The sequence below is a fragment of the Tinamus guttatus genome, unplaced genomic scaffold (assembly GCF_059628265.1).
Source record: "Tinamus guttatus ecotype Peru unplaced genomic scaffold, ASM5962826v1 Tinamus_guttatus_pri_ptg000194l, whole genome shotgun sequence".
NCBI lineage: Eukaryota > Metazoa > Chordata > Aves > Tinamiformes > Tinamidae > Tinamus > Tinamus guttatus.
The window spans coordinates 726,101-748,390 of NW_028288728.1; the positions used below are offsets into that span (position 1 = coordinate 726,101).

A 22,290-nucleotide genomic window follows, 5' to 3' on the forward strand; every position below is an offset into this window, starting at 1 on the left:
GGGGCCCCTCGGCCAGCCCAGCGGCCCCCGCCTCTGCCGGCCCCAACGCGTGGTTGCAGTTCCGCACTCTGGAGCGGGACCCCGCGGGCCCGGCTTCCCTCGCCGCTCCCGGGGTCCCGAGGGCGGCTTGGGACAGCACCACAGCCGGCACCGGCCGCAAAAGACAGCCATGGTTGCAGGGCCGGCGCCCGGCGGGAAGAGGAAGACTGCCCCCTCCCACCTGATTGGCTGCGTTTGATCACGAGGCACAGCCTCGCTTTTTGTGATTCGCCGTCAGTTCCTCCCTGGTGTCTTATGGGAGTTGTAGTTTGGCCCCGCCTCCTTATTTGTTCCGTCGTGTGTACGGGCACTACGCTTCCCGGCAGGCTCGGCGCGCAGCGGCCGACGGGGGGGGGGGAGGCGGCCCTTGTTTATCCGGGCATCCTCGCCTCTGGGCGGCTCGTCCAATCGGCGCGCGGCGAGGCGTCCTGGCGGGCGCTCATTGGTGCGTTTGGACTGGCGGGCCGCGTTTCAAAATCCGTTAACGGCAGCGCGCAGAGCGGATGCGGTGTTGAGGTGAGTGGGGTGGCCTGTGGGGTCTGGGCAGCGCTGCAGCTCTGTCCGTCGCCGTAGCGTGCTGCCGGTCCCCGGTAACGGCAGCTTCGCGGGTCCCCTCGTTGCTGGGGGCGGGTGGAGGCTCCCTCCCGGTCGCTGGCCCGGTGAGGCGCGCCTCTTGGCCGGCCGCTTCGCGAGGCGCCTCCGAGCGCCACCGCCGTGGGCGGGAAGGGCGGCAGGTCCGCGGAGAGCGGAGTGGAGGAACGGGCACAGAGCTGCCCTGGGGGCGCGGGCATCGAGTTCGGTCGCAGTGGTAACGGCGGTGGGTGGCAGAGCTCGAGGGGCCCAGTGCGATGGAGCCGGTACCAATGTGTAGCCCCGGCCTAGACTTCCCCCCTCCCGCGGTGGGCCGCGCTCACCTCCTCACGGTGACTGTGACAGCGCTAAAATACAGCTCTGTGCTAAGATCTGAGTCCTCAGAGTGACGCTCCCCGGATCTGGCTCCGAGAGAGCCTCCAGGGAGGCCTGTTTCCCCAGCGGTAAAACAGGGCTTGGAGCCCTGGGCAGCGCTCATGTGGGCATCGCCGAGGCCGAGCTGTGGTGTGTTTGGGTCTTAACCGATCATTTGAACTGACTTAAGTAACAGAAAGCCATTAACTTAGCTATTCTTGTACAGGGCTTTTTAAAATCAGGACCTTCGTTTTAACTAACAACAAATTGAGTTTATAGTGGCCAAAAATATCTTGCTGCTCCTCGAGGAGTTATTCTTAGAACGTCCCATCTTGATGCCTTCTAAAACCTGCGGCTCTCGCTTACGGAGCGTGAGATGTCAGGGCTGTTTATTTTGGGCTCTTGGAAGGGGAGGCAGCTCAGGGGAGCTATTACTAGAGCACAGGCTGCTTGTGGGAAAAGCTGCTGTTTTTGTGCCGGGCTCTGGGCTTGTGACCGTCCCTGGGGCTGGTCTCAGGGCTATTGCCTATGTGGAGTTGAAGACTGTGCTGCTCTCTCTGAGTATGAGCATTAAATAATGGAATAGAAGGTACTACCTCTGTCTGTACCTAGAGCAATGACATTGGGTTGGTTCTGTGTTGTGGAAAAGTGTGTTTGAGCATTGAGCAAGGAATAGCATAGAAGAAAAACGGTTCAGTGTTTAGTAGAAATCTTCCCCTAGTCCCACCCAGGCAATGGGGAAGGAGATGGCTGCTATTGGCTGCCAGCCTAATACCTCCAGGCTGAGAAAAAAAGTTTTCACCATTTTTTCCCCTCTTAAAAATGTTCCTGTCATTTTGTTTCTCTGTTCTTCAGTCATCCTCTTTGAGCCCAACAGACAAGCAAGCCCGCTTTCTCCTCCGTACTTAAATTAGCTTCTACCTTCCACTCGGCAGGCCTGGAAGGAGCTGTTGGAGAGCAGCAGTTCTGGAGGACACCACGTGTGAGCCCTGTGGCCTTCTCCCAGCTCTATTTGTGGCCACCTTAGTCATGGCATGAGCATAGCTGGCACCCTGGCTTCACTCCTGGCTGCCCAGGATAGAGAGGGAGCTGCTGAGAAGGATGAATGTTCATAAAAAGAGAAAATAAAAAGGGAAAATGCTCTACCTGCAACAATTTTGATTCAGTTATTTCACTTCAGCAAAGTGATAATTATGCACTTACCTGAGAATCTGGAGGGGGGAAAAAAAGGTCCATTTTGGGACCACAAAGCAGCAGATGGTCAAAGATTGGATTCCTTGAAGGGTGTCGTGATGCAGGAGTTGGTGTGGCTGCTGGGTGGTGAGATCGCTTCCCACAAGGTGCTGGTTGTGAGGCCTTCTCTAGAGAGGTGGTTTCCAGCCTTTGTAATGGTCCTGTTTATACTTGGGCCACTGAAAAGCATTTGGCATCTTTGTGTGGGTTGAGGTTCCCATAATGGGCGTAGGTGCATTAGCCTGGTGAAGCAGCAGAGGGGAGGAATGATTTGTGTTGTAGAAGAGCAAGTAAGATGCCACTTGGGCTGGACCAGATGTTGGGTATTGCAGTGTTAGTGTCTAAACAGCTGTCGGTGTTGAATGCTCCAGCAGCAGGTACTGCAATCAGCACAGCAAACTGTCACACAGCACCCTTGGGCTTGGGGGATCAGCTGCTGCTTGCTCCTAAGAGCCCCTTTTGAGTTGTGGGGCTTCAGCTCTACCTACTGGTGTAACTCACAATACCCTTTTTGAGCACTTGATACTATTTTACCTCCCTTCTGGTCCTGGTATCAACTTAGAGTAAATGGCATCTGTAGCCTATGAAGCTCCAGGTGTGTTGTCATAAGGTCCTTTTTCCCAGGTGACAGGGGGATGATCCAAGGAAATTGCAAGACAGCAGGCGAAAAAAAAATCTCTGCCCAGCTGTTTCTGCCTGTCCATTGATGCTTCCCCTCTGTTTTTTCTCCATGGGATTGTCTGATTTCTTATCCTGGAGCTTTGCTGCCTCTCCCCAAAACAAGGATTATCCAACTAGGGCAGCTCTTTGTATGGGCTCTATTACTGCATTGCTCAATGGCCACAGGTCTGCGCTGGGTTGCTGTCCTAAAATAAGAGTCTCTTTGGGTTAAGAGATAGTTGTGTGCTGTGAAGTATTCCCTTACAGCGCCCTTAGTGCTCAATCCACAGACTAGAGCCTGACAACTAGGCCAGTGCTCCACTAGGTCTCGCTGGAGCTGTTCCTCCCCAGCCTTCTCTGGCCTCATTTTTTACTGGCAAGAAAATAACAACCGCCCTTAGGCAGTGAAGCTGAGCTTATCTGTGAGTGAACCAAGGAATACATGATCTCAAAGCTTGTCTGCGTATTAAAGGTAATTTGGATCAGAGTGAGGTGTGAAGTTACTCCAGAATACCTACTGTGCTTGCTGTTGTGTCAGTTTTATTCTAGGATAGGAATGCTTGTTCCAATTTAGCTCAATCCTTTTTCAAAGCTTACTAATTTAAAGGAGGCCAAGGCACTCTTCTGAAACGTGCCAAAGTCAAGTTATTCGTAAGAAACCTGATGTGTAGAGAACCTCCAGTCTATTCCTCTTTATGAATTTGGCCTTGCCATTATAGTATATGAAAACCATATAGAGCCATGCCTATGTTTAGAGACAAGTGGAGCTAGAAGGAGAATTAAGGTTTTCGTTTGGCGGTTAATTTTATCAAATAAATGTGGTTTACTCTGCTGGCTCCCAGCAAAGCCATGCAAGCATGGAAGATGGTGGATATGAGGGAGAGCAGGTCACACTGATTACCTGCAGCACAGATTTCTGCAGGATTACTGTCCCTGTACCCACGGTCTGATGTGCTGTGCCTGCCGATGAGGCACCTGCTAATGGAAAGACATTTCTGCCCCTCACTTCCTGTGGGGAAATTGGAGGGTTTTGCCTCCTGTCTTTCAGGAGAGAAATGAGATAATGGTGATTCTGGCATTAAGTTGATGATCAGATGTCCTAAAATGCAGCAGGCTTAACTATTCTTGACTGAACCTATTGCTATTCCAGAGAAATTACAATGGATGGATCACGGTGATAATCTTTCCTAATCAATGTGAGCTCAGCCATAAACAGAGTGGGTCAGGGAGGCTTGAAATGCCTCTCGGTGAACTGCTGCTCCATGGTAAATCCTGTCCTGTGCCAGACTCAAAGGATATGTAGGGATTTGAAGCGGGGCAGCCGTGAGTTCATCTGACTGAAATGGACTCACCGGAATTTAGCCAGAATAATTTTTAGCTCCCCACTGGCTTTTTCAAGAACTTTGGCCTGTGGAGCTGTGATATTGATAAACTTTGTTGTAGTGATTGACTATTTGTTTCAGCCTGGGACTGGAGGGAGTGGAGTGCGCTCCTCTTTCTCAGACTGCTGACGCTATGAAAGAGTGAGCTTTACACAGTAAGAAGCTGGAAATAATTTGACTTATGTGAACTGTGGCAACTCTGCAGCGGTCTAGCAGTGGATACAAGTATCTGTGAAACATGATGCCCAGTGCTCCAATTTGGTGGGCAGATTTGGGAGGGGTAGGGGGGAATGCAGATGACGCATTTGATTTAAAAAAAAAAAAAAAAAAATGGATAGTGTTGACAGAAACTCTATCTTGATTAAGGATGGTAGGAAAGCATTCAATTCCAGCCATGTCTTGAGCTCAGTTACAATTGGTTTTGGCTCTGATTCTTCTGTTTGCCACCGTTGGGGTTTTACCCCGCCAGCCTCACAGCCATGTCGTTGCCTCATCTCCAGCAGCGTTTTCCCCTCTAACCCCAGCCCTTGTGTCCTGGGAAGCTGGAGGGTTCGTGGGGCAGCTGCCCTCTGAGGGAGGCCCAAGAGCTATAAACAGCAGTGGTGCCTGAACTGTGGCTTTCATTTGCTTCTGGACCCATTCTTACAAAACGAAGCAGTCTGGACAGGCCAAGCCCTAGGAGGTCTGCCCGGACAGATGGGTTTAGCTCTAAGACTTTGTGGGTTAAGAATATACTGCTTTAGGCCAGTTTGAACTCAAAAAAGCAAAGTTCATGTGATCTTTTGGCGGAGTGTTTTTGAAACATATTGTCATGGACTTTGCCTTTGCAGGTGTGTGAGATACCATGAAAACAAAAAGGAGAAAAAGCAGAAAGGTGTTGTTGCAGCTAAGGATTTGTAACTTCATTACTGGCTTTATTCTTGTTCCCTCAAATTTAGTATTGCCTGTTGACACTGGGACTTCTTCTGCTGTCAGTGCTCCCCTAATTAATCACATGGACTGTTTTTGATACTCTGACGTAGTATTTTGGTTGTTAATAGCCTGGACAGGCTTTCGAGGTAGTGCCGTGGATCTCGCCAAGGGTGTTCGCTATCTTCCTACCCTTTGCCCAGTACCAGTTTTCTGCAGCTCCCTGTTGCTGTTTTGAAAATCAGTGTCAGGGCTGGCTATAAGATGCCCTTGTGTGTATTGAAGGGTTTTTTTAGGAATCCACTGTTACTGTTCCTTCCGGATATGAAAGCTTCGAGCTTGGCCCTTGAGTAAAGCAGCCTGTCTGCTGCCCTGCAGAATGGCATTTTCAGTAGCTGATTCTTGTTTTGGGATTTGTCATAACAGGGACTGATGCTATTTGTCTAAAGGACTGAAGCGGTGCACGTGAAGGACGCCGGGGACACAAAGGTGGAGATGTCTCGCCCAGACTCTCGCTATTCCTTTGATGTCCCAAACGCTTGCCTCAACTTCGAAGCGCTGGGTGATGACGATGTGCACAATGCAGATGCCTGGTTTGGTGAGTTGTTCTCAACTCATTGATTTGTTTTGCGTTTGGCTGAAGGATGCTGTGCTGTGTATTTTGGGCATGGTTTCTGTGCAGATAGATTAGTCATGGTACTGACTGCATCAATCATCCTGTAGTTTCTTTATTTATCTTACTGTGATCTGTAACTTGGCAGGTGACCTTCTCAACATCCTAATGCTATCCAGTGGTAAAGATATTGGTAAAGATTCCTAACATGGGATGTATAGTGAAAATCTCTCTTTCCTTCTAGATCAACAAGCCAATCTAGAAAATCTCCCTCCTGGAGAAAATCTGACGAAAGTCTTTCAAAATAGCCCTGCTTTTTCAAAGCTTGGTAGTCCACTACTTTCTCTCACATCACAAAGAATAACGGGTAAGTTGACATGCGTGGGGAGGAGAGCATAAAGCCAGGCGAAGTCCTTTTTTTTTTTTTTTTTTTTTTTTTTTTTTTTTTTTTTTTTTTTTCCTGGGGACAGTCTTCATAGACTGCTGCCTAGCAAGTTCTTGTGTAGCTTTGCTTTAACATTTCTGCACATAGAGCCGATCTTTGTTGCTGTTCTCAGGTGAAAGCCATGATGTGGAGGACAATGAAATGGAGCATACACAGGTCAATGTGGTTCCACAGAATATTGTTGGATCTCTGACAAGCTGGAGAGCTGCTGCTGCTCCTGCAGAGGTGCCTCAAAGGTGAAATACTTGCAATCAGTTTGTGTGAAGGTTGCTGGCACTGTAACTAAGCGGGTCCTTTACAATTCTGGATTGTGAAACTCGAGCTATTCAAACTGCTTTTGGATTGTTGCATTAAACAGCTAATTAGTGTAGAGCATGTTGGGATTTGGTGATGCACTCATGAAAAGTATGACACAGATCGTGAGTCTGCTCAGGCCTATGGGAAAACTAATCTCTCTTTTCTGTCATGGTCTAGAGCGGGTAGAAGACAGGCTACAAAGCAGAAGAAAACACAGCAACGCAAACACCTGGCTAAAATCAAAGTGGAGAGAAATGCTGTTGCCTTGGATAATAATGAGGAGGTTCCACCAATTAAAAAAATGAAAATGTATGTCACTGGTCCTTCAGCTTGGGGCTGGGAAGAGGGATACAGCTGCTTTTGAAAGTTATTTCCACGTGGCTGAAAGAGGCTCTCAAAGAGCCGAGGTGGAAGATTAGGGGGGAGGTGACATTTGATTCCTGATACTGCTTTCATTGAGAAGAAATGTCTGTAAGACCTAAAAGAAATAATCTATTTGGAGTTGGAGGTGTGATTGAAATAAGCTTGGGTTTCTTAAACCCTGTTCTCTGGGTCTGCTAGCTTTAAACCTGACATAACTTGTCTGTCAGGACTTCAGACAGTCACTGTCTATGAAAGAATCACAGCTAGAAAAATTTCTCAAATTGCCTTAAGCACTGAGATATCGAATGGTGATAAACGTGAGGTCAGGAAATCCCGCTGCAGAAAATTATTGAAAAGATGTAACAGTGCTCTAGCTAAATGAACACCTGTCTCCAGAAAAGTTTCGATTCTGGAAACCTGGTAAGTAGTCTTCTCTTTTGCAACCTTAGAGTACCAGGGAAAAATAGACTATCTACGCCTAGTCCCTGGAATATTTTAGAACTTCAGGTGTTGGGCAGGTTCTGTGTGGTGCTGAAAGCTGCAGGTGGTCTTTCATTTCAAATAGAGCTACAGTGCTTTGCTATAAAACTTGTTAACAACTTAGTTCTAGCAGCAGAGAGAAAGTGATGGAGGCAGCTGCAAAGACAGAGCCCTTGCAGAATCCTGACCACTCTCCAGGACAAGGGAAGAGCAAACTGACCGTGCCCATGACGCCGACAATGTTGAAGTAGGTAGCTTTCCCCTAAACAAGGCTTGTCTGTGTGAATCGCAGTTGATCTTGGTGCCAGCCCTAGCTAAAGTATTTCCTACTTAGCACTCGAGGCTTTGACATTGAGTAAACGCCAGATTAGACAATAGTGTGAGCATTAAAAATGTACTTTTCCTTTGCACAGGTTGAGTTAGCAAGCTTTTGCTTTTAATTTGGAGGAAAAATGTGTTCTTGCTAATGCTGAAGTGTGCATGCAGCAAATGCGTATGCAAGGTAGTAGTTAAGTCGGCTTTCTTTAGCAAACAGAATTCTAACGAATTGTTTTTAACATGACTGTTTTTGCAATGAAGGCAGAGGTAGGTGTGTTCCTTTGCACTGACATTATGCTTAGTAGTCAGTGAAGTCAGGACATGTGTTTATCTACCTTAACTTTAACATGTTTCTGCAGGAGGACCAAGCTGAAAAGTACAGAGGAGCAGGAGCTGGAAAAGATGCAGCAATTGCAGCGAGAGGTTATGGAGCTACGGAAGAGGAATGAGGAGTCTCTGAAAGCAGCTATTGCTGGTGCAGGTGAGCTCGAGCTGAATTTCAGGCTGAACCTATGCTGAGCTCAGCTGATGAGTGCAGCATGCTAAGTACCAGGGTTTAGGTGACTTTTATATGCATCAGGTTCCCAAATGCCTGGAAACTAAGTTCTGTTTTTGTCATGCTTTGAAAGGTTATAGATTAGTTGACCAAAATCTGCTGAAGTTATGAGAAAGGAAATTCCCTTTTTTCAGCCCTCCCCCACCAGATGCACATACCAAAAAAAGCTTCCAGGCCTTATATACTCTTCTTCTTTAGGGCAACCTGTGAAGAGAACTGTTTGTCAAGTAACAAAGCCAGTTGACTTCCACTTCTCCACGGACGAGAGGATTAAACAACATGTGGAAAGCCAGCATGGGAACGAATACAAGGAAGTGGATTTTGCAGCAATACTGAGGAAGCATCCTCCTTCTCCGGTGAGGGCCAGAGCATTGCCAATGTGCCACTAATTCTTGACACTTCCTTGCTGCTCTTGCAACCTATACAATGCTGGTAACCTGTTCGGCTGGCAGATACGTAGGAGACAGCATGTTGCACATAGGTTTCCATTAGCTTATTGCAAATCTGCACTGATGCAAGACTTTAAAAGGATTCTCTTGGGATAAAGGGTCTATTCATGTCAGGCCTTTTAGTCATTGCACTCTAAGCTGTAATCTGCTTAATACAGTCTGATATGACTAATCTGGGCATACTTAGGCAGTTAACACATTAGGCAAAAAATTATTTATCCACTCCTAAATAAGGAAATGGGACAGATAATGCCCATCAGTGGGGAGAGGAAGTGACACTGAAGCATGTTTTTACTAAATGACAGTACTGACTGTGATTCTTGTCTCCAGGTTCGAGTGCCAAAGGGGCCCACTGTCCCCAAGCCGTTCAATCTCTCCCAGGGAAACAAAAGAAAAATTGAAGAAACTACGTCCGAATACGTGTCCCTTGCTCAGCAGGTGCAAGCATTCCAAAAACGCACACCCCCTCGTTACCATTTGAGGAGCAGAAAGTCTGATGAAGGTGAGTGGGTTTGGCTGTGTGTAGCCAGCAGCCTGTCCACAGAGCTGGTGACAGAGTGTGAAAGGTGCTTTAGCTATTGTACTGAGCTAACTATCTGAGCCTATTGCAGGTCTTAGTGTTAACTGCTGGTCTGTGACTTGAATTCATAGGCCCAGCTCCAGGAAAGCAGCCGAAGACTCGGCTTACACACCCTAAAACACCCGTGCTGCAAACAAAGCATCGCTTCAGGCCTGCCACTTGCAAAAGTTCAGCAGAGTTGGAAGCAGAGGAATTGGAGAAAATGCAGCAGTAAGTAAAGCTTGACTTATTTCTGAGAAGTGTGCCACACCCTGGAAATATCCCTTTCACATGCCAAAATACCACTTCTCAGGAACAGCCTTTTTGTTTAAAAGAATTAGTATTATAAAGACAGTGACGTTATTCAAGCTTTTGTGTACAAGGCTCTAGTGTTGAACATAAGGATGCAAAACTAGCCAATTCATTTTGAAGAAGGTACTCTTAGAACAGCTCTTCTGAGCTAGCTTTAGAAGCGTACTCAATCAGGACAACATTTCTGCCTGCACACAGTTTGAAATTCTGCTGTGGCCAAACGCGGTGTATTTCCACGAAAGCATTTGTCAAGGTGGAACCTCAGTCTTGCTTTTTTTAAAAGGGAGTTAGTTAATGAGTTTCACACTATGTCTAGGTTAACACAACTGCCTCTGAATCTGACAGTTACTCTTTTATGCTTAGAGAGGCCACTTGCTAGAAACTGCCTCTTGTCATGTGCAGTGTATAGGTGACTGTCTCTTTTTTTTTTTGTCTTTTTTTTTTGTCTCTTTTCCCCGTTACGTAGGTACAAATTCAGAGCAAGGGAGCTGGATCCCAAAATTTTAGAGGGTGGACCAATCCTACCCAAGAAACCCACTGTGAAGGAACTTACACAGCCTGTTGCCTTTGACCTAGAAATAGAAAAGAGGATTCAAGAGCGTGAGAGTAAGAAGCAGCAAGAGGAAGAGCATTTTGAGTTTCATTCCAGGCCGTGTCCAACTAAAATCTTGGAGGATGTGGTGGTAAGAAGTTAGTAATGCTTCAGACCTAGGAATTAGGACTGGGGGGCAGTTAACCTTGAAATGTTTCTGGCCGTGTTGCATTATATGCTTAATAATCTTTAATGGACCTTGTTTTTTGTTACATAAGGACTGCAGTGAATGCACAGTGTTATATCAGATGGTTGTTTTATAGTCTGGTGGGTTTTTCTTTTTCTTCTTGATGTTTAGTTTTGGATGATTTCCTACTTGCTTCTCTGCACAGGGTGTTCCAGAGAAGAAAGCACTTCCTATTACAGTCCCCAGATCTCCAGCCTTCACCTTGAAAAGCAGAACACGAATGACTAGCAGAGATGAGGAAAAGGTAACTATCCTGAATATGGTCTTATGGTCTAATTTAGATGAGTACAAGAATGAATAGTGTTTTAGAAAGTCAGCAGACTTCTCTGTGATTCAGGATGCTTATAAAGTAATACTTGGATTACTAATTTTGTAGTGTTCAGAGTGTTCTCTTGGTACTGTGTGGCTCTGGCTAAAGAGACTGTAGCAGTCATGGCTGTGTGTAGCAGGAGTAGTAGTCTTTCTGCAAAAATCTTCACATTTAAGAATGTCAGATCCTAACTCTTAATATCTCATCAGGAAAAGGAGGTGGCTCCTGTGATCAAAGCTAACCCTATGCCACATTATGGAGTGCCCTTCAAACCTAAAATGCCAGAGCAGCGGCATGTGGAAGTTTGCCCCTTCTCTTTTGATTCTCGTGACAGAGAGAGGCTAATACAGAAGGAGAAAAAAATAGAAGAATTGCAAAAGGAAGAGGTAAGAACTAAAAAATACCTTGGATTCTCCTCCTTAAAAGGGGTGTTGCTAGGGGTTGCCTCTTGCTGTTGGCTGTTGAGCTTCCAAAGCTACATGCCTTTGAGAAACGGGCAAAATATATTTCAAGTTTTTTTTTTATTTTTTTTTTTTTCCTCTCCAGGTGCCAAAATTTAAGGCACAGCCTCTGCCTTACTTTGACTGTGTCAAGCTGCCAGAAAAAAAGGTCAAAAACCCAACTCAGCCTGAGCCCTTCAATCTGCAGATTGATGAACGGGGAGCTACCAAGCTGCAGAACTGGAAACAGCAGGTAGGTTGAAAAGGATAACAGCTATGGACAGCCTTAAAGTAGCTAATCAGAGCTGTGCTGCACTTCAGGAAGTGCCCTGCCTGAGCTTAATCAGGCTTTGAGGATTGCTTTGAACCATGCATTATCTTGTCCTCGACAAGAGCCTTATATTATGGGTTAGGGGGTTGGCAGTTTTTTCTCCCCTTAAGTGATGGAATTTGCCACGTTTGCCTGAACCAGTGATGGGGTATTTTCTAGAGGGCAGTTATGTGTAGCTGGATCCCTTTGCTGTGTTTCTGCACTTTGAGATGTAATAACATAAATAATGCACAGCTTTTTTCATATGAACACCTGAAAAAGCTTCTGCTTTGAGAGCTGAAGCTGTTACTCAGGTCATCTTTGGCAAAAGTAACTGACAGGCAGAGTGAGATCTCTTAACTGTAGTATCATTTTACTTGAGTGATTTAATTTAAAATGAAACCAGCTTTCCAGTGTTGGGAGAGCTGAAGTCTGGGCTGGGGAGATGGTATTTTGGTTGTGCCTGACATTTGACAGGCTCTATTCTTATGCAGCTTGAAGAAAACCTGAAAAGACAGAAAGAGGCAGCGTGTTTTAAAGCTCGTCCCAACACCGTGGTGTACCAGGAGCCGTTTGTGCCCAAAAAGGAGCATAAGCCGCTATCAGGTGGAGTACTTACTTTGCAGGCTTGGCTGGTAATTTAGTAGTGATGCAATTAAATGATGCTTAAACTGGCTGATGCCTCTTTATCAGCACAGTCAATGTTGCTGTGCAGTTAATCCGCAACCCCCTAACAGCCTGTGTCCCGGGGGAACAGGGGAGTTTCCTCTTTGCGGCCTCCCTGTCCCTGTGCACTAACCTGGCAGCTGCATTAACAGCTGTGCTGCAATTGGCACATGATTGACAGGCCCTAGCTTGGGGTAGGGGGGAGCACTTTGCAAGGTGCTCCCTGCAGAGGCAGCTGGCACTCCTGCAGCAGCCGTCAGTGTTTCCTTCCCATCTGTAATGAGATGGAGGCATCTCCAGCTTAGTTTGCATAAGCTGGAAACTTCACGGGATACAGAACCAGCACAAAACCCTGTTTGTGATAACGATTGTGGGCCAGCTCCTCGCGTGACAATACCCAGGACAGGTAATGTCTGCACTGGGACTTCTTTCCCTTGGGCTTAAGCTTTTCCTCAGAACCCCAGTGATGTCTACTAACAACCCTGCGGTCTGAAGTGCTCCAGAGGGAGGCTTCCAAATGACACTAATATTGTGCTGCTTTACCTGACTGTCTTTGCACCAATGTTATCCCCTCTATTTCCAAACTTAGAGAGCCTTTCTGGTTCTGCAGTTCCTGAAGGCTTTGAGCTGGCAACAGAAAAAAGGGCTAAAGAGCGGCAAGAATTTGAGAAACGATTGGCAGACCTGGAAGCTAAAAGGGGGAAGCTTCAAGAAGAGGTCAGGCAGCGAAACGAGGAGCGGGAAAAGGAAGAAGTTGCTAAACTAAGACAAGAATTGGTAAGTGAGCTGTTTCTGAAGAGAGATTGTAATGTAAGCCACAGGGATATATTAATGTGCTGAAAGAATCAATGTCAGTTTTGGGGTGCATTACAACTCCCTAGTCTGTCTTGTAGCAAGGTGACTTCTCACTCACTTTACAACGGGTCTTAAATAATTTTTGATCATTTTGCTTATCTCTGTTCAAGCTGTTGATAAGTTTTCTCGGCTTTACACATCTAACTGTTGCAGCAAAATAACTTGAAGGCCCCGCAGAAGCCCAAAACCCTAAAGCATGTCTTGCATGCTCCCGGCGGCTCGTTGAGTGCCCCAGGCAGCGTTGACGGCCGTGTAGACAGATGCCTGGCTGCATCGCGCTCGTGGTTGGCCTGCGTGCTATGGGTTCAGCATAACTGCAGTCGTTTTCTTAATTTTGTCCTTGATTTTTGCAGGTTCACAAGGCAAACCCAATCCGCAAATATCGCAATGTAGAAGTGAAACCCAGTGAGCAGCCGCTGACTATGCCGAAGTCTCCCAATTTTTCAGACAGATTCCGGTGCTGATGTGCATCGATGTGGTGGCGGGAGAGGGAGCCTATCTCTCTCTGCCCTCTTTGTGGGCAGAGGGAGCAGTCGTTTTTACATGACCCCTCACTCACAACTTGGCTCCTTTATTCTTATATCAAATAGTTTAACTCCATCAGAGGCAGATGGCTGAGGCACAGCAAGTGCAGAGACCGTGCCATCAAGTCCATGGCTTGCTTCACACCTAAATATCTTACTCTCTAAAGACTAAACCAGGTTTTGATATTGTGTACCTGAACTAAATAAAAATTCTTAATTTGTTCAACACCCCCTACTAGTGGGCATGATCCCTTTGCTGCAGAAGAGACTTCACTAAAGGGCACCCCGCTGACCTACAAGGACCTGTGCACCTGGAAGAGCTGCCTTCACTCCCTACACCCAACTATTGGTTTCAAATTTGTTAGCCTAGTACTACGTATTAAATGTGAATTGTGTAAGTGATGTGAGGCTTTCCAAGCCAACATATTGCAAGTGTGACCTTCCTTATTGATGTTTAGATAAATGCTAATATGAATCTTTCCATGCTTTAAAGAAGTTCCCTGTGCATATTACAGCATTAAAGCTTCTGCTGTTTTATAGCTGAAGTCATTCTATTTGGGGAAGCGGTTAACTGGCAAATAACTCTTGCTGTTAGCTGTGTCCCTTGCTCATGCCAGTGCAGTCATGTTGGCTAAAGATATATTGTGTCCTCCTAACCAATCTAGTGCAATGAGAACGGCTAAATATAGACCAAATGCTGGAGGACAAAACGTCTAGCATCACAAAGTGGTGATTGTAATTAGATTTAAGGTTTACTAGGAATGTTTTCTTATCTTTGTGTTGTGATAGGCTTCCCAGGCTTTCCTTAGAGTGAGAGCAAAAGGGGGCCAAGAATGCTACTTCAAATGATGCTCTGGATTTTAATTGTCTGGGTTAGGCACTGCTGCTGCCCTCTGTGTCTGTATTGCTGATATTTGCTCCGCTAATATAAGGTGGATCACTTATATCACTTAGATCGGTCAGTGATATAAGGTAAGTGATATAAGGTGGAGCTGCTTGCTTGGTGGAGGGGTTGTTTCAAGCTGTACTTTGAGCCCTTGGATGAAGGAATGAGAGCAAGCCCTCTGCCTCAGGCTTGGCAGGGTTCTCACTTTGCTGCCTTGCTTGGCTTGCTGTGCCTGTAGTGGTACTGAGGCTCTGGCTCTCCCTGTGAATTAAGGTTATGGGTCTCTCTCTTGCTGGAACTGCTGTGAGTTGGGCTGTTCATTGGTGTTACGGAGCTGTTTGGAAGAGATTCAAATATGGGAAAATCTGGATTATCAACTTGTTCAGCTAGATGAACTATTTCTTGTTTGATTATTGGAAAACTTCCTCTTTCTTTCTCTATTTGGTTACCTAGATATTGGATATTTTTGCCCTTTGTGACCTTTTGTTCTTGGCTTATTTTGGGTAGAGAAGAGAGGATCTTCAAACTCCATGTGCTTGGACCCTTTCCTAAGGGATAGAGTAATAGGGGCTTTGTTATCATCCAAGGCAAGGCGTGTCAACCAATTGCTACCATTTTACTGCTACTGTTTCTCTTCTAATTTGAGATTATGAAGGCAGCCTTCAGAGACTAGTGTTTATCGTATCTGAAGATGGATTTTTTGCAGTAATTCTTCTTAAGAATACAGTGTGCTGGGGATATTGGTGAAACGCAGCTGCAGTCCACAACTGCAGTAGTAAGAGATGCGTGTTCTGTACAAGTGTATTGGCTTTCAGCTTTTCAGTGGGCACCAGTCCGTCGAAGCACCAACTCTGACAGGATTAAAAGAGAAAATCATCCTCATCACAAGTGCAAGAACTCCTGTCTTGTGCAGTGGGAGTATAAGAAATATGGGAGAAAAGGGGTTTCGTGTGAGCATGTTAGTGCTAAAGGGTGAAGGGACTCTATAACAGGAAGGCAGCCTGGGAGATGAGACCCTTTAGTGCCGGCTTTTCCTCTCTTGAGGATCTTTGCAGGAACAGAATTACCTGGCTGTGGCAGGACTGGTCCTGAAGGACTGGCTGGGTGGTGCAGAAGGGCTTTGGATGCTGTTTGCAAACCTGACCAGGGGTCCTGCATGCTTGAGCTGAGAGTAACTTTTGGGAAGGCTGCTGATGCTCCCTCACAAAGGGCTGTAAACCACAGGCAGCTTTGACAGGCTGAAGTACAGTTAGCAAGAACAGCTGAACCAAGAAAGGCTTTGTAAGCATCCTCCTCCTGAAACAGCTTAGATCCAAGTGAATCCAACCACATCCATGCAGGCTTTTCCTCAGCCTTGCAGCTTATTGCTGTCCCCGGGGGTTATTGCGTACGAGCTGCTAGGAAGGAACCTTGCAGGAGCTGGATGTGCTGTCAAGGAAAGGAGCGGCTCCGGCACAGCCCGGAGCGCTGTGGATCATGGGAACGGGCAGCACTAGGGGCAAATATTTATGGAGAGGCGGGAAAGCCTGGCTGCTGTGGAGAGAGAATGTAGAGGCAAGCAGGATAAACGAGACTGAGGAGCCAGGGCAGATATTGATCTGTGAAGGATGGAGCAGCTGGATTTCCAGGAGTGCCTTACATGGCTTCTGCCTCGGACCTGGGGAAGGGTTTGTATGTCTGACAGCTTGTCAGGGTCTTCCAACCACATCATCTGGTCTAATAAAAGACATTACCTCCTCCTGCAAGCACTGCCTCTTATATTCCTCATACCCTGCAAACTTGGTGAAAGAGAGCGTCAAGTTCTTGTGCTGTACCAGGATGTAGGACACGTGGCAGAGCTGTGAGAAATCACCTCGTAGACATGGTTGCACAATCTGCCCTCTTCAGTAGGAGGAAAGTGTTGACATGTGGGAAAAACTGCTTGTGTCTGACCCATGTATGGAAGTATCAGCAAAGCAAGGGCTTCTGTTGCTGCTTTGGCAGTGAATAACAGAACATGGGCGAGTGATTTTTCTACTCCCAGTAGAGTAGAAATGGGACAATAAAGTTGTAGGACTGGAGTGGTAGACTGGACTTAACCAAAGGCAGCTTTCTAGCATGTGCTCTGAGGTGGGTAAGGCCAAGGAGCTGGTGTAAGCCCTGTATTCCTGGGCAAGGACCCAGGGGTGGGTTTTGCAACAAAGTTTTTATACGAGAACTCCAGCCTTGTTTCCTTTATTAGCCTGCCTTGTCAGACAGGGGCGATAGAGCAAATCCAGAAGTGGAGCTGGATGAAATTCTAGTACTAACCTTCTCTGACACTATTTCTCTCGTTTACTTGTCACTGAAGCAATTTATTGAACTCTGACTAGAACGGGAGCTAAAAGGCAGGATTTTATCTTTAAAGGTAGCAGAGTTGAAGGAAGCCCTTCCTAGGGGGTGAAGGGGACTCTTACGAAATGACTCGATTACGTTCTCAAAACCGCCTGGCTTTGGCTCTCGTTTGCTTCCCTGCTGGGGTAACGGGTGCGTCGTGCAGCCCTGTGTGAAGCTAATGCAGGGGCTGTGAGCGGAGCTCCCCGCCTGTGTGTGAGCACAGGGCCGCTCCAGGACCCTGCTCCTTGCTCCAGCATCCAGGTGCTTTGGATCATCCCTCAGAGTTCCCCAATGCTGCTGTCAGTGGCTCCATCGCTGCTAACGCACGTTCCCGGTGAGCATCGCTCTGCCGCGTCCATTCCCGCACCGCGGGATGCTCCCTCTCTCCTCCGTCGCCTCGGTTAGCCCTGTCACAGCGTGACGATCGCGTGGCCGGGGAAGTCCTTGGTGCTGATAGAAGCAGTTAAGCTGCTGCCTGCGCGTCCGGGTCGGTCCCCAGCGGGACACACCGGCTCGTCTTACCGAGCTGGGGCGCGGGCGGGAGGCGCTGCTCCGTGGGCGCGCGCTGCCTCCCTGCTCCATTTAGACCGGGGTAGAGTTTCCTGGAGAATGGAGAGCCCTTGGCCAGGGAAAGAAGCTTCTTTCCCCATGAAAAGCATAAAGGTTAAAGTGTGCACGGCTCGAGTTGTGACAACCGTGTAGCTAGGGGACTAGCGTGCTTGAGGCTTTGCCAGATAGCCCTGGGACAGGCTGTTTTTCAGCTAGAGCCAAAGTAGATTCTGGCTTAAGTTCCTGAATAGGAAGGGAAAAAGCAAAGGGCGGGGTGGGGGGAAAAACCACCCAGCAAAGGGTGCCCAGCGTGAGGAGTGCAGCTGTGGGGCTGCTTGGCTGGCTGGTTCCCTGGGCTTGGGAGACCTGGTCACCCGAGGGGGTTTCACACCAGAGCGGCTGAAATCCTGGTGTGCAGGTGCTTGTTGTCCTCCTTACACTATACAACTTCCTTGAGAGGGCTGTGTTTTCACGCAGCTCATTTCACTTGGACTGTGAAGGAGTATTATCTCTTAATAGCACCAAACTAGGGGTGGTCTGAAAACCACTCTTTCTTCATACGCTGCTTTTGAAGAACTGTTAAGGCTCCTAAGACGATGCTGTGCCTGCTCTGCCTTTACAGCCTCACTTCCTTGTCTTGTCCGAGGCCTCTGCTCTGCAAACAAACCCTCTTGTCTCTCACGTGAGATTCTAAAAACTGAGAAGTGCCACCACAACCTTGCTGTGCCCATCTTGTTGGAGAACCTTGCTGTAAACTGGAGCAAGAGCGGGCACGAAGGGCCCGGCAGCGCTGTGTCACGGTTCCAGATGTTGGATCCCTCTTGTGTGTAGTAAAAGGATGTGCTCCTCCTGAGCCTGGCTCGCCGAGAGCGCAAAGCTGGAGAAGAAGCAGCGCCGCGCGCCCGAAGCCGAGGAGAGGCGGCATCCCCGTGCCCGGCAGCCCTTGCTCACAGGGAAAGGAGGGTAATTCCAAACCACACATGGGCAATGACGGTCAGCGGGCAGAGTCCCCGTGCCCGAGTTGGGCCGTGTCCCGACTCATTCCCGCCGGCAGCTGCAGGGCCGTGCTCTGCTCTGCTACCTTTGAGAGCCCTTGGGGCTCGGTGGGGCTCCCGCTCGTGCACCAGGAATGATGGCTGTGCCTGGGAACACCGCGCGGCTTCCGCAGTCCCCGAGAGCCGCGGATGCCAGCGGTGCCCGAGCTCCTACGTGTGTACGACTGCATCAGCGCTTGTGTCATGCCGTTTATAGGGTGGCTCCGGCGGCGTGTTTGCTCCCGCGTGACCCTTATTGGCTCTCAGTTAATTAACGGATCCGGTCTTTAATCTCGTAAGCGGAAAGTTCATCAGCCTGAGATGAGCCGGCCGTGCCAACACCACAAACCTGAGCTGTGAGGAATGGGGCAGCGCGCGAGGTGCCCGTTCAGAAAACACTGCTGCTGCTGTGGCTTCGTGGTGACGGTGGCGGTACCTGAGGTACTTCTGCCACTGCAGGGCTTGGGCATTTGCTGGTTTGGCCTTCAGAGCTACCCGGGCTGCTGGAGGAGATACCACCAGCCTCCAGTTCCACTTTCCCCCAGCTTAGCCTCTGCCTTTTGTTTCCTACACAGCAGGACTGGGAGTTGCTGCTTGCGGTTGCAGCAGCTCCTAGAGGTGAGCAGTGCAAAGGAAAGGGATCAACCCCTCCTTGTGCTGCCAAGGGAGGGGAATTCTCCAAGCAGGATGAAGCATCACTCCTATCACCTGCTCCCTGCTGCTCTCTGGCTGACCAGAAGCAAGAGCAGCGTCTCCTGAGAGCCACGTCCCTGTCCTGCGGCCTGGTAGCGGATAGGGATGACGGCAGCGGGATGAAGGCAGCGGGAGCCGTCGTGGCCGAGCGGAGCCATTTCCTGTTGGAGAAGTGGTGCCAGGCACCAGCCAGCCCCGCTCCGGCAAGTGCTCCCAAGGAAGATGTGCTGGGGGTGACCGCAGGCAGCGACCCGTGCCTTCTTGTAAAGCTGCCTGGTGAAGTTTGAGGATTTATTTGCTGTCATAGTGGGGGGAAAAAAGATAATCCCACCTGCCAGCAAGTGAAGTATATCAAAAAAGCTAATTCTCTGCTGCAAAGCCCACCTTGTCCAGCTTGTATCTATGCTCGTTTTTCCTACAGCCTGATGGAAAAAGCTTTGATCGACCTTGAAGGGCCTCTGTGAGGGCACCCATGGGCCCAGCCTTCCCAGCAGGGTTGACTTAGTCATAGGAAAAAACAGCCTTCTAGCTTTAATCCTCCAAAGGTCACTTCCTTAGAATGCTGCCAGGGTGATGGCTCTGTGCTGAGCATCTTGCTGGGGTCTTGCAGCTGCTGGCATGGGACAACCTCCGTGTGCCCTCTGAAACCCAGTCTGCAGCTTCGGAAGAGCAACGCGCTTTGCTTCTCCCTTCTCCTGATTGAGCAGAGCAGTCCGGAGCTGCCAGCTGGCCCTGGGGTGGTAGAAAGGTACTTACCATGGACACTGTCAATGTATTTATGTATTTGTTTCTTCCCTGATATTTCAGTTTGGGGTAGGGGAAGGGCACTTGGATAAATTTTATCTCTCGCTTTGTTCGCTGCTGCTCTCCTGTGCAGGAAACAAGCGAAGCTGCAGCCTTCCTCACCCTGCTCCCCTGCAGCATCCCAGCGTGGACAGAGCAGGACGAGGGCAGCTCTGGGAGCTGAGGGACGGGTATGTTCACATCCCTTCTTGCCCTTAGCTAATTCCCCCGTGAGCCTCGTCCCACCAGGCAGAGCTCGAGCCCAGGTCGTGACGCCTGGCCGGGATTTGACGATGCACTTGAATCGGTGTCACTTGTTGGCTCTGAGCTGCATGTCCCGAGGTCGGGACTGCTCCTTTGGCATCAGGAGAGGCCGAGGGGAAGCTGGTGCTGAGTGTTAACCTGTCCCAATGGAGCAGGCCTTGCTGCCCCTCCGCCGGCCTCCTTGGCCACACGGACGTGGGTGGGTGGCCCCAGCTCGGCCGTGGGGCTGCCGCGGCCCCCGGCTCTCCTGTGTCCTGCGGCACTGGCTGGCAGTGCTGTGCTCCCTGCCCACGCGTTCACTGCCCTGCAGTGCTGGGACGGTGTGGCCGCCACCCTGCACCGTGTCCCCGCCCTGCGCTGCTGGGGCTCTGCGTGGCCGCATTGTGGTACTGGCCCCGCACGCTGCAGCGCCGTGTTCCTGTGTCCCTGTGCGGCTGCCTCCCCGCAGCGCTGGCCCCGCGACGGCCCTGCATGACTCAGGGCTTGTGAACTCCAGGCAGCAGCGGGACGGAGGGCGCTGGAGGAAGAGCCGGGCCGTGCAGCTGGCAAGGGCCGCGCTGGGGATCCCTGCGCTGATCTCAGCCCGGGGGCACGGGGCCAGCCCTCGCCCCGGTGCGCCCGGGCGAGCCCTGCGCTCGCCCTGCATGCGCTTGGTGCCCACGGGAGCCCAGGGCTGCGCGGAGGAGCTGGGCGCTGCTGCAGCGAGGCTGGTGCAAGGCCAGCAGTGCCGCTCGTGTGGGGCAGGCACGTGCCTGCCCTCGAGTGACCCAGGCCGTGTCCCTTCTCTTGTCCCGAGCTGCGCTCGCCTCTTTGTTCCGTGTCCCCAGGGCTCTCTGCTGTGTCCCCGCAGGGACAGGCAGGGGGCTGAGTCTTCCTCCCTCCTTGCCTTCCCCTCCGTGCTGGCTCTGCGGCCCTCACCCAGTGACGTTCTCCAACTTTGCCAGGCTGTTATGGGAATCCTTTTACCTGGCCCTGCTGCCAAGGATGGCCCGGGCTCGGTAACCAAGAGGTTCCTCCAGCGCGTCTCGAATAACCTCCTTGCTCCGCAGCAGAAACCCGAGACACCAAAGTGGGGCCCACGTACCCTTTGCGAGCGGAGCTTCCCTTCACCCCGAAGGTCTGGAGCAGCCAGGGCTCTGCGGGCTGGGAGAGCAGGGCAGGCACTGGGGCTAGCCCTGGCCATAAATCAGCTTGGGCCAGGCGGCTGTGCCAGGGCCGTGTCCTTGTCACCTCCACGTGACAAGAGCAGCCCCTTTCCTTCCCCTTTATGCGCAGCTCAGGCTTCTTCAAACCTCGAGAGCAGTATGGGACTGTGACACTTGGATCTAGGCTGGGGTGGCCGAGTCCTGCCCTTGGTGGCTCTGCTGTGCCCGGGCCAGCTCCTTGCGCAGCCTCCACAGCTCCTGGGGCTGCCAGGCCCCTCGTGTCCCCGTCCTGCACTGCTCCCAGCTTGGCCCTGGTGCTGGACCCGTGTGGTGCACGTGGCCAGGCCCTCCCTGCATCGGCACCCACCGTGCCCCGTCCTGCAGGAGCCTCCTCTCCTCCTGCCCCTGGCCTAAGAAACAGGGTTTTTGCAGCAAATTAGAACCAGGGAGCTGGATTGCAGGGAAGGCAGCGGCAGCCACGCAGGTGCTGGTGCCCCCTCCCTGCGCTTTGCTCGGAGGCGACTGTGCCGTGGAGCACCCCGATGCTCTCACCGAGCCAAGGCCCCTTCGGAAAGAGCCCCCGGGCGCTGTGGGGCAAAGCAGGGGCAGCTCCGCCGCGTTGCGCTCGCAACCCCGCGCGTTCAGCACCGTCAGCGCCGCTCTGGGTGGCCGCCCTCGCCGGGCAGCGCCTGCCTGGCCGGGGCTCCATCGGGTTTGCTGTTTGTTTGCGTCCCCGGCGCGGGGGGACGGGCAGAGTGGCGTGTCCTTTGAACGGGCTCCAGCAGTGACAGGTGGCGAGAAAGGCGACGCGGGGTGGCCCCTGCGCCGTAAGGGATACGTCGCCGCGCTGCCCGCACTAATCCAGCTCCGTTACGCCCGGTATAGAAGGGGCTGCCGGGCCAGGCGCTGCCGCACTGCGATGCTGCCCTGCCACCCGCTCTGACCACCCGCGCAGCGGCCAGCCCAGGTAAGGGACGGGGCCGTGCGCTGCCCGCGGTCCCCTGCCCTGTCAGCAGCCTCCCAGCACCCCTGGGTGGCCCTAGGGGGGGAACCATGGCCGTGAATCCAAGGAGGAGAGCGGAACGCCCCTGCTCTGGGGGTACCGCTGGCCATGGGTGGGAGCAGCCCCCTCTGCCG

General features: G+C 50.5%; 1 protein-coding gene across 2 annotated transcripts; it reads left to right on the plus strand.

Annotated features, from left to right (window-relative positions):
• Positions 1-5,527: 5,527 nt before the first annotated feature.
• On the plus strand, positions 5,528-13,437 carry TPX2 (TPX2 microtubule nucleation factor). Of its 2 annotated transcripts, none has more exons than XM_088523568.1 (16): positions 5,528-5,766; positions 6,026-6,152; positions 6,346-6,462; positions 6,701-6,832; positions 7,491-7,613; positions 8,044-8,165; positions 8,439-8,596; positions 9,020-9,191; positions 9,341-9,479; positions 10,027-10,243; positions 10,485-10,583; positions 10,859-11,035; positions 11,196-11,342; positions 11,894-12,005; positions 12,676-12,842; positions 13,274-13,437. In XM_088523568.1, the coding sequence occupies exons 1-16, from the start codon at positions 5,664-5,666 to the stop codon at positions 13,382-13,384; spliced, it is 2,223 nt and encodes a 740-aa protein (XP_088379694.1). In that variant the 5' UTR covers positions 5,528-5,663; the 3' UTR covers positions 13,385-13,437. The 2 variants fall into 2 exon arrangements, with proteins under 2 accessions (XP_088379694.1, XP_088379693.1); XM_088523567.1 differs by having other exon boundaries at positions 6,026-6,148; positions 6,339-6,462; positions 12,655-12,842.
• The last annotated feature ends 8,853 nt before the right edge of the window (positions 13,438-22,290 follow it).

What these genes read in the sequence shown, in the direction of transcription:
- TPX2 (XM_088523567.1), top strand. Translation starts at nt 5,664, where the DNA reads ATGTCTCGCCCAGACTCTCGCTATTCCTTTGATGTCCCAAACGCTTGC. An exon ending in CTAGCAGAGATGAGGAAAAG is followed by an intron (nt 10,584 to 10,858) that starts GTAACTATCCTG and finishes ATATCTCATCAG; the next exon opens with GAAAAGGAGGTGGCTCCTGT. An exon ending in CTAAACTAAGACAAGAATTG is followed by an intron (nt 12,843 to 13,273) that starts GTAAGTGAGCTG and finishes TGATTTTTGCAG; the next exon opens with GTTCACAAGGCAAACCCAAT.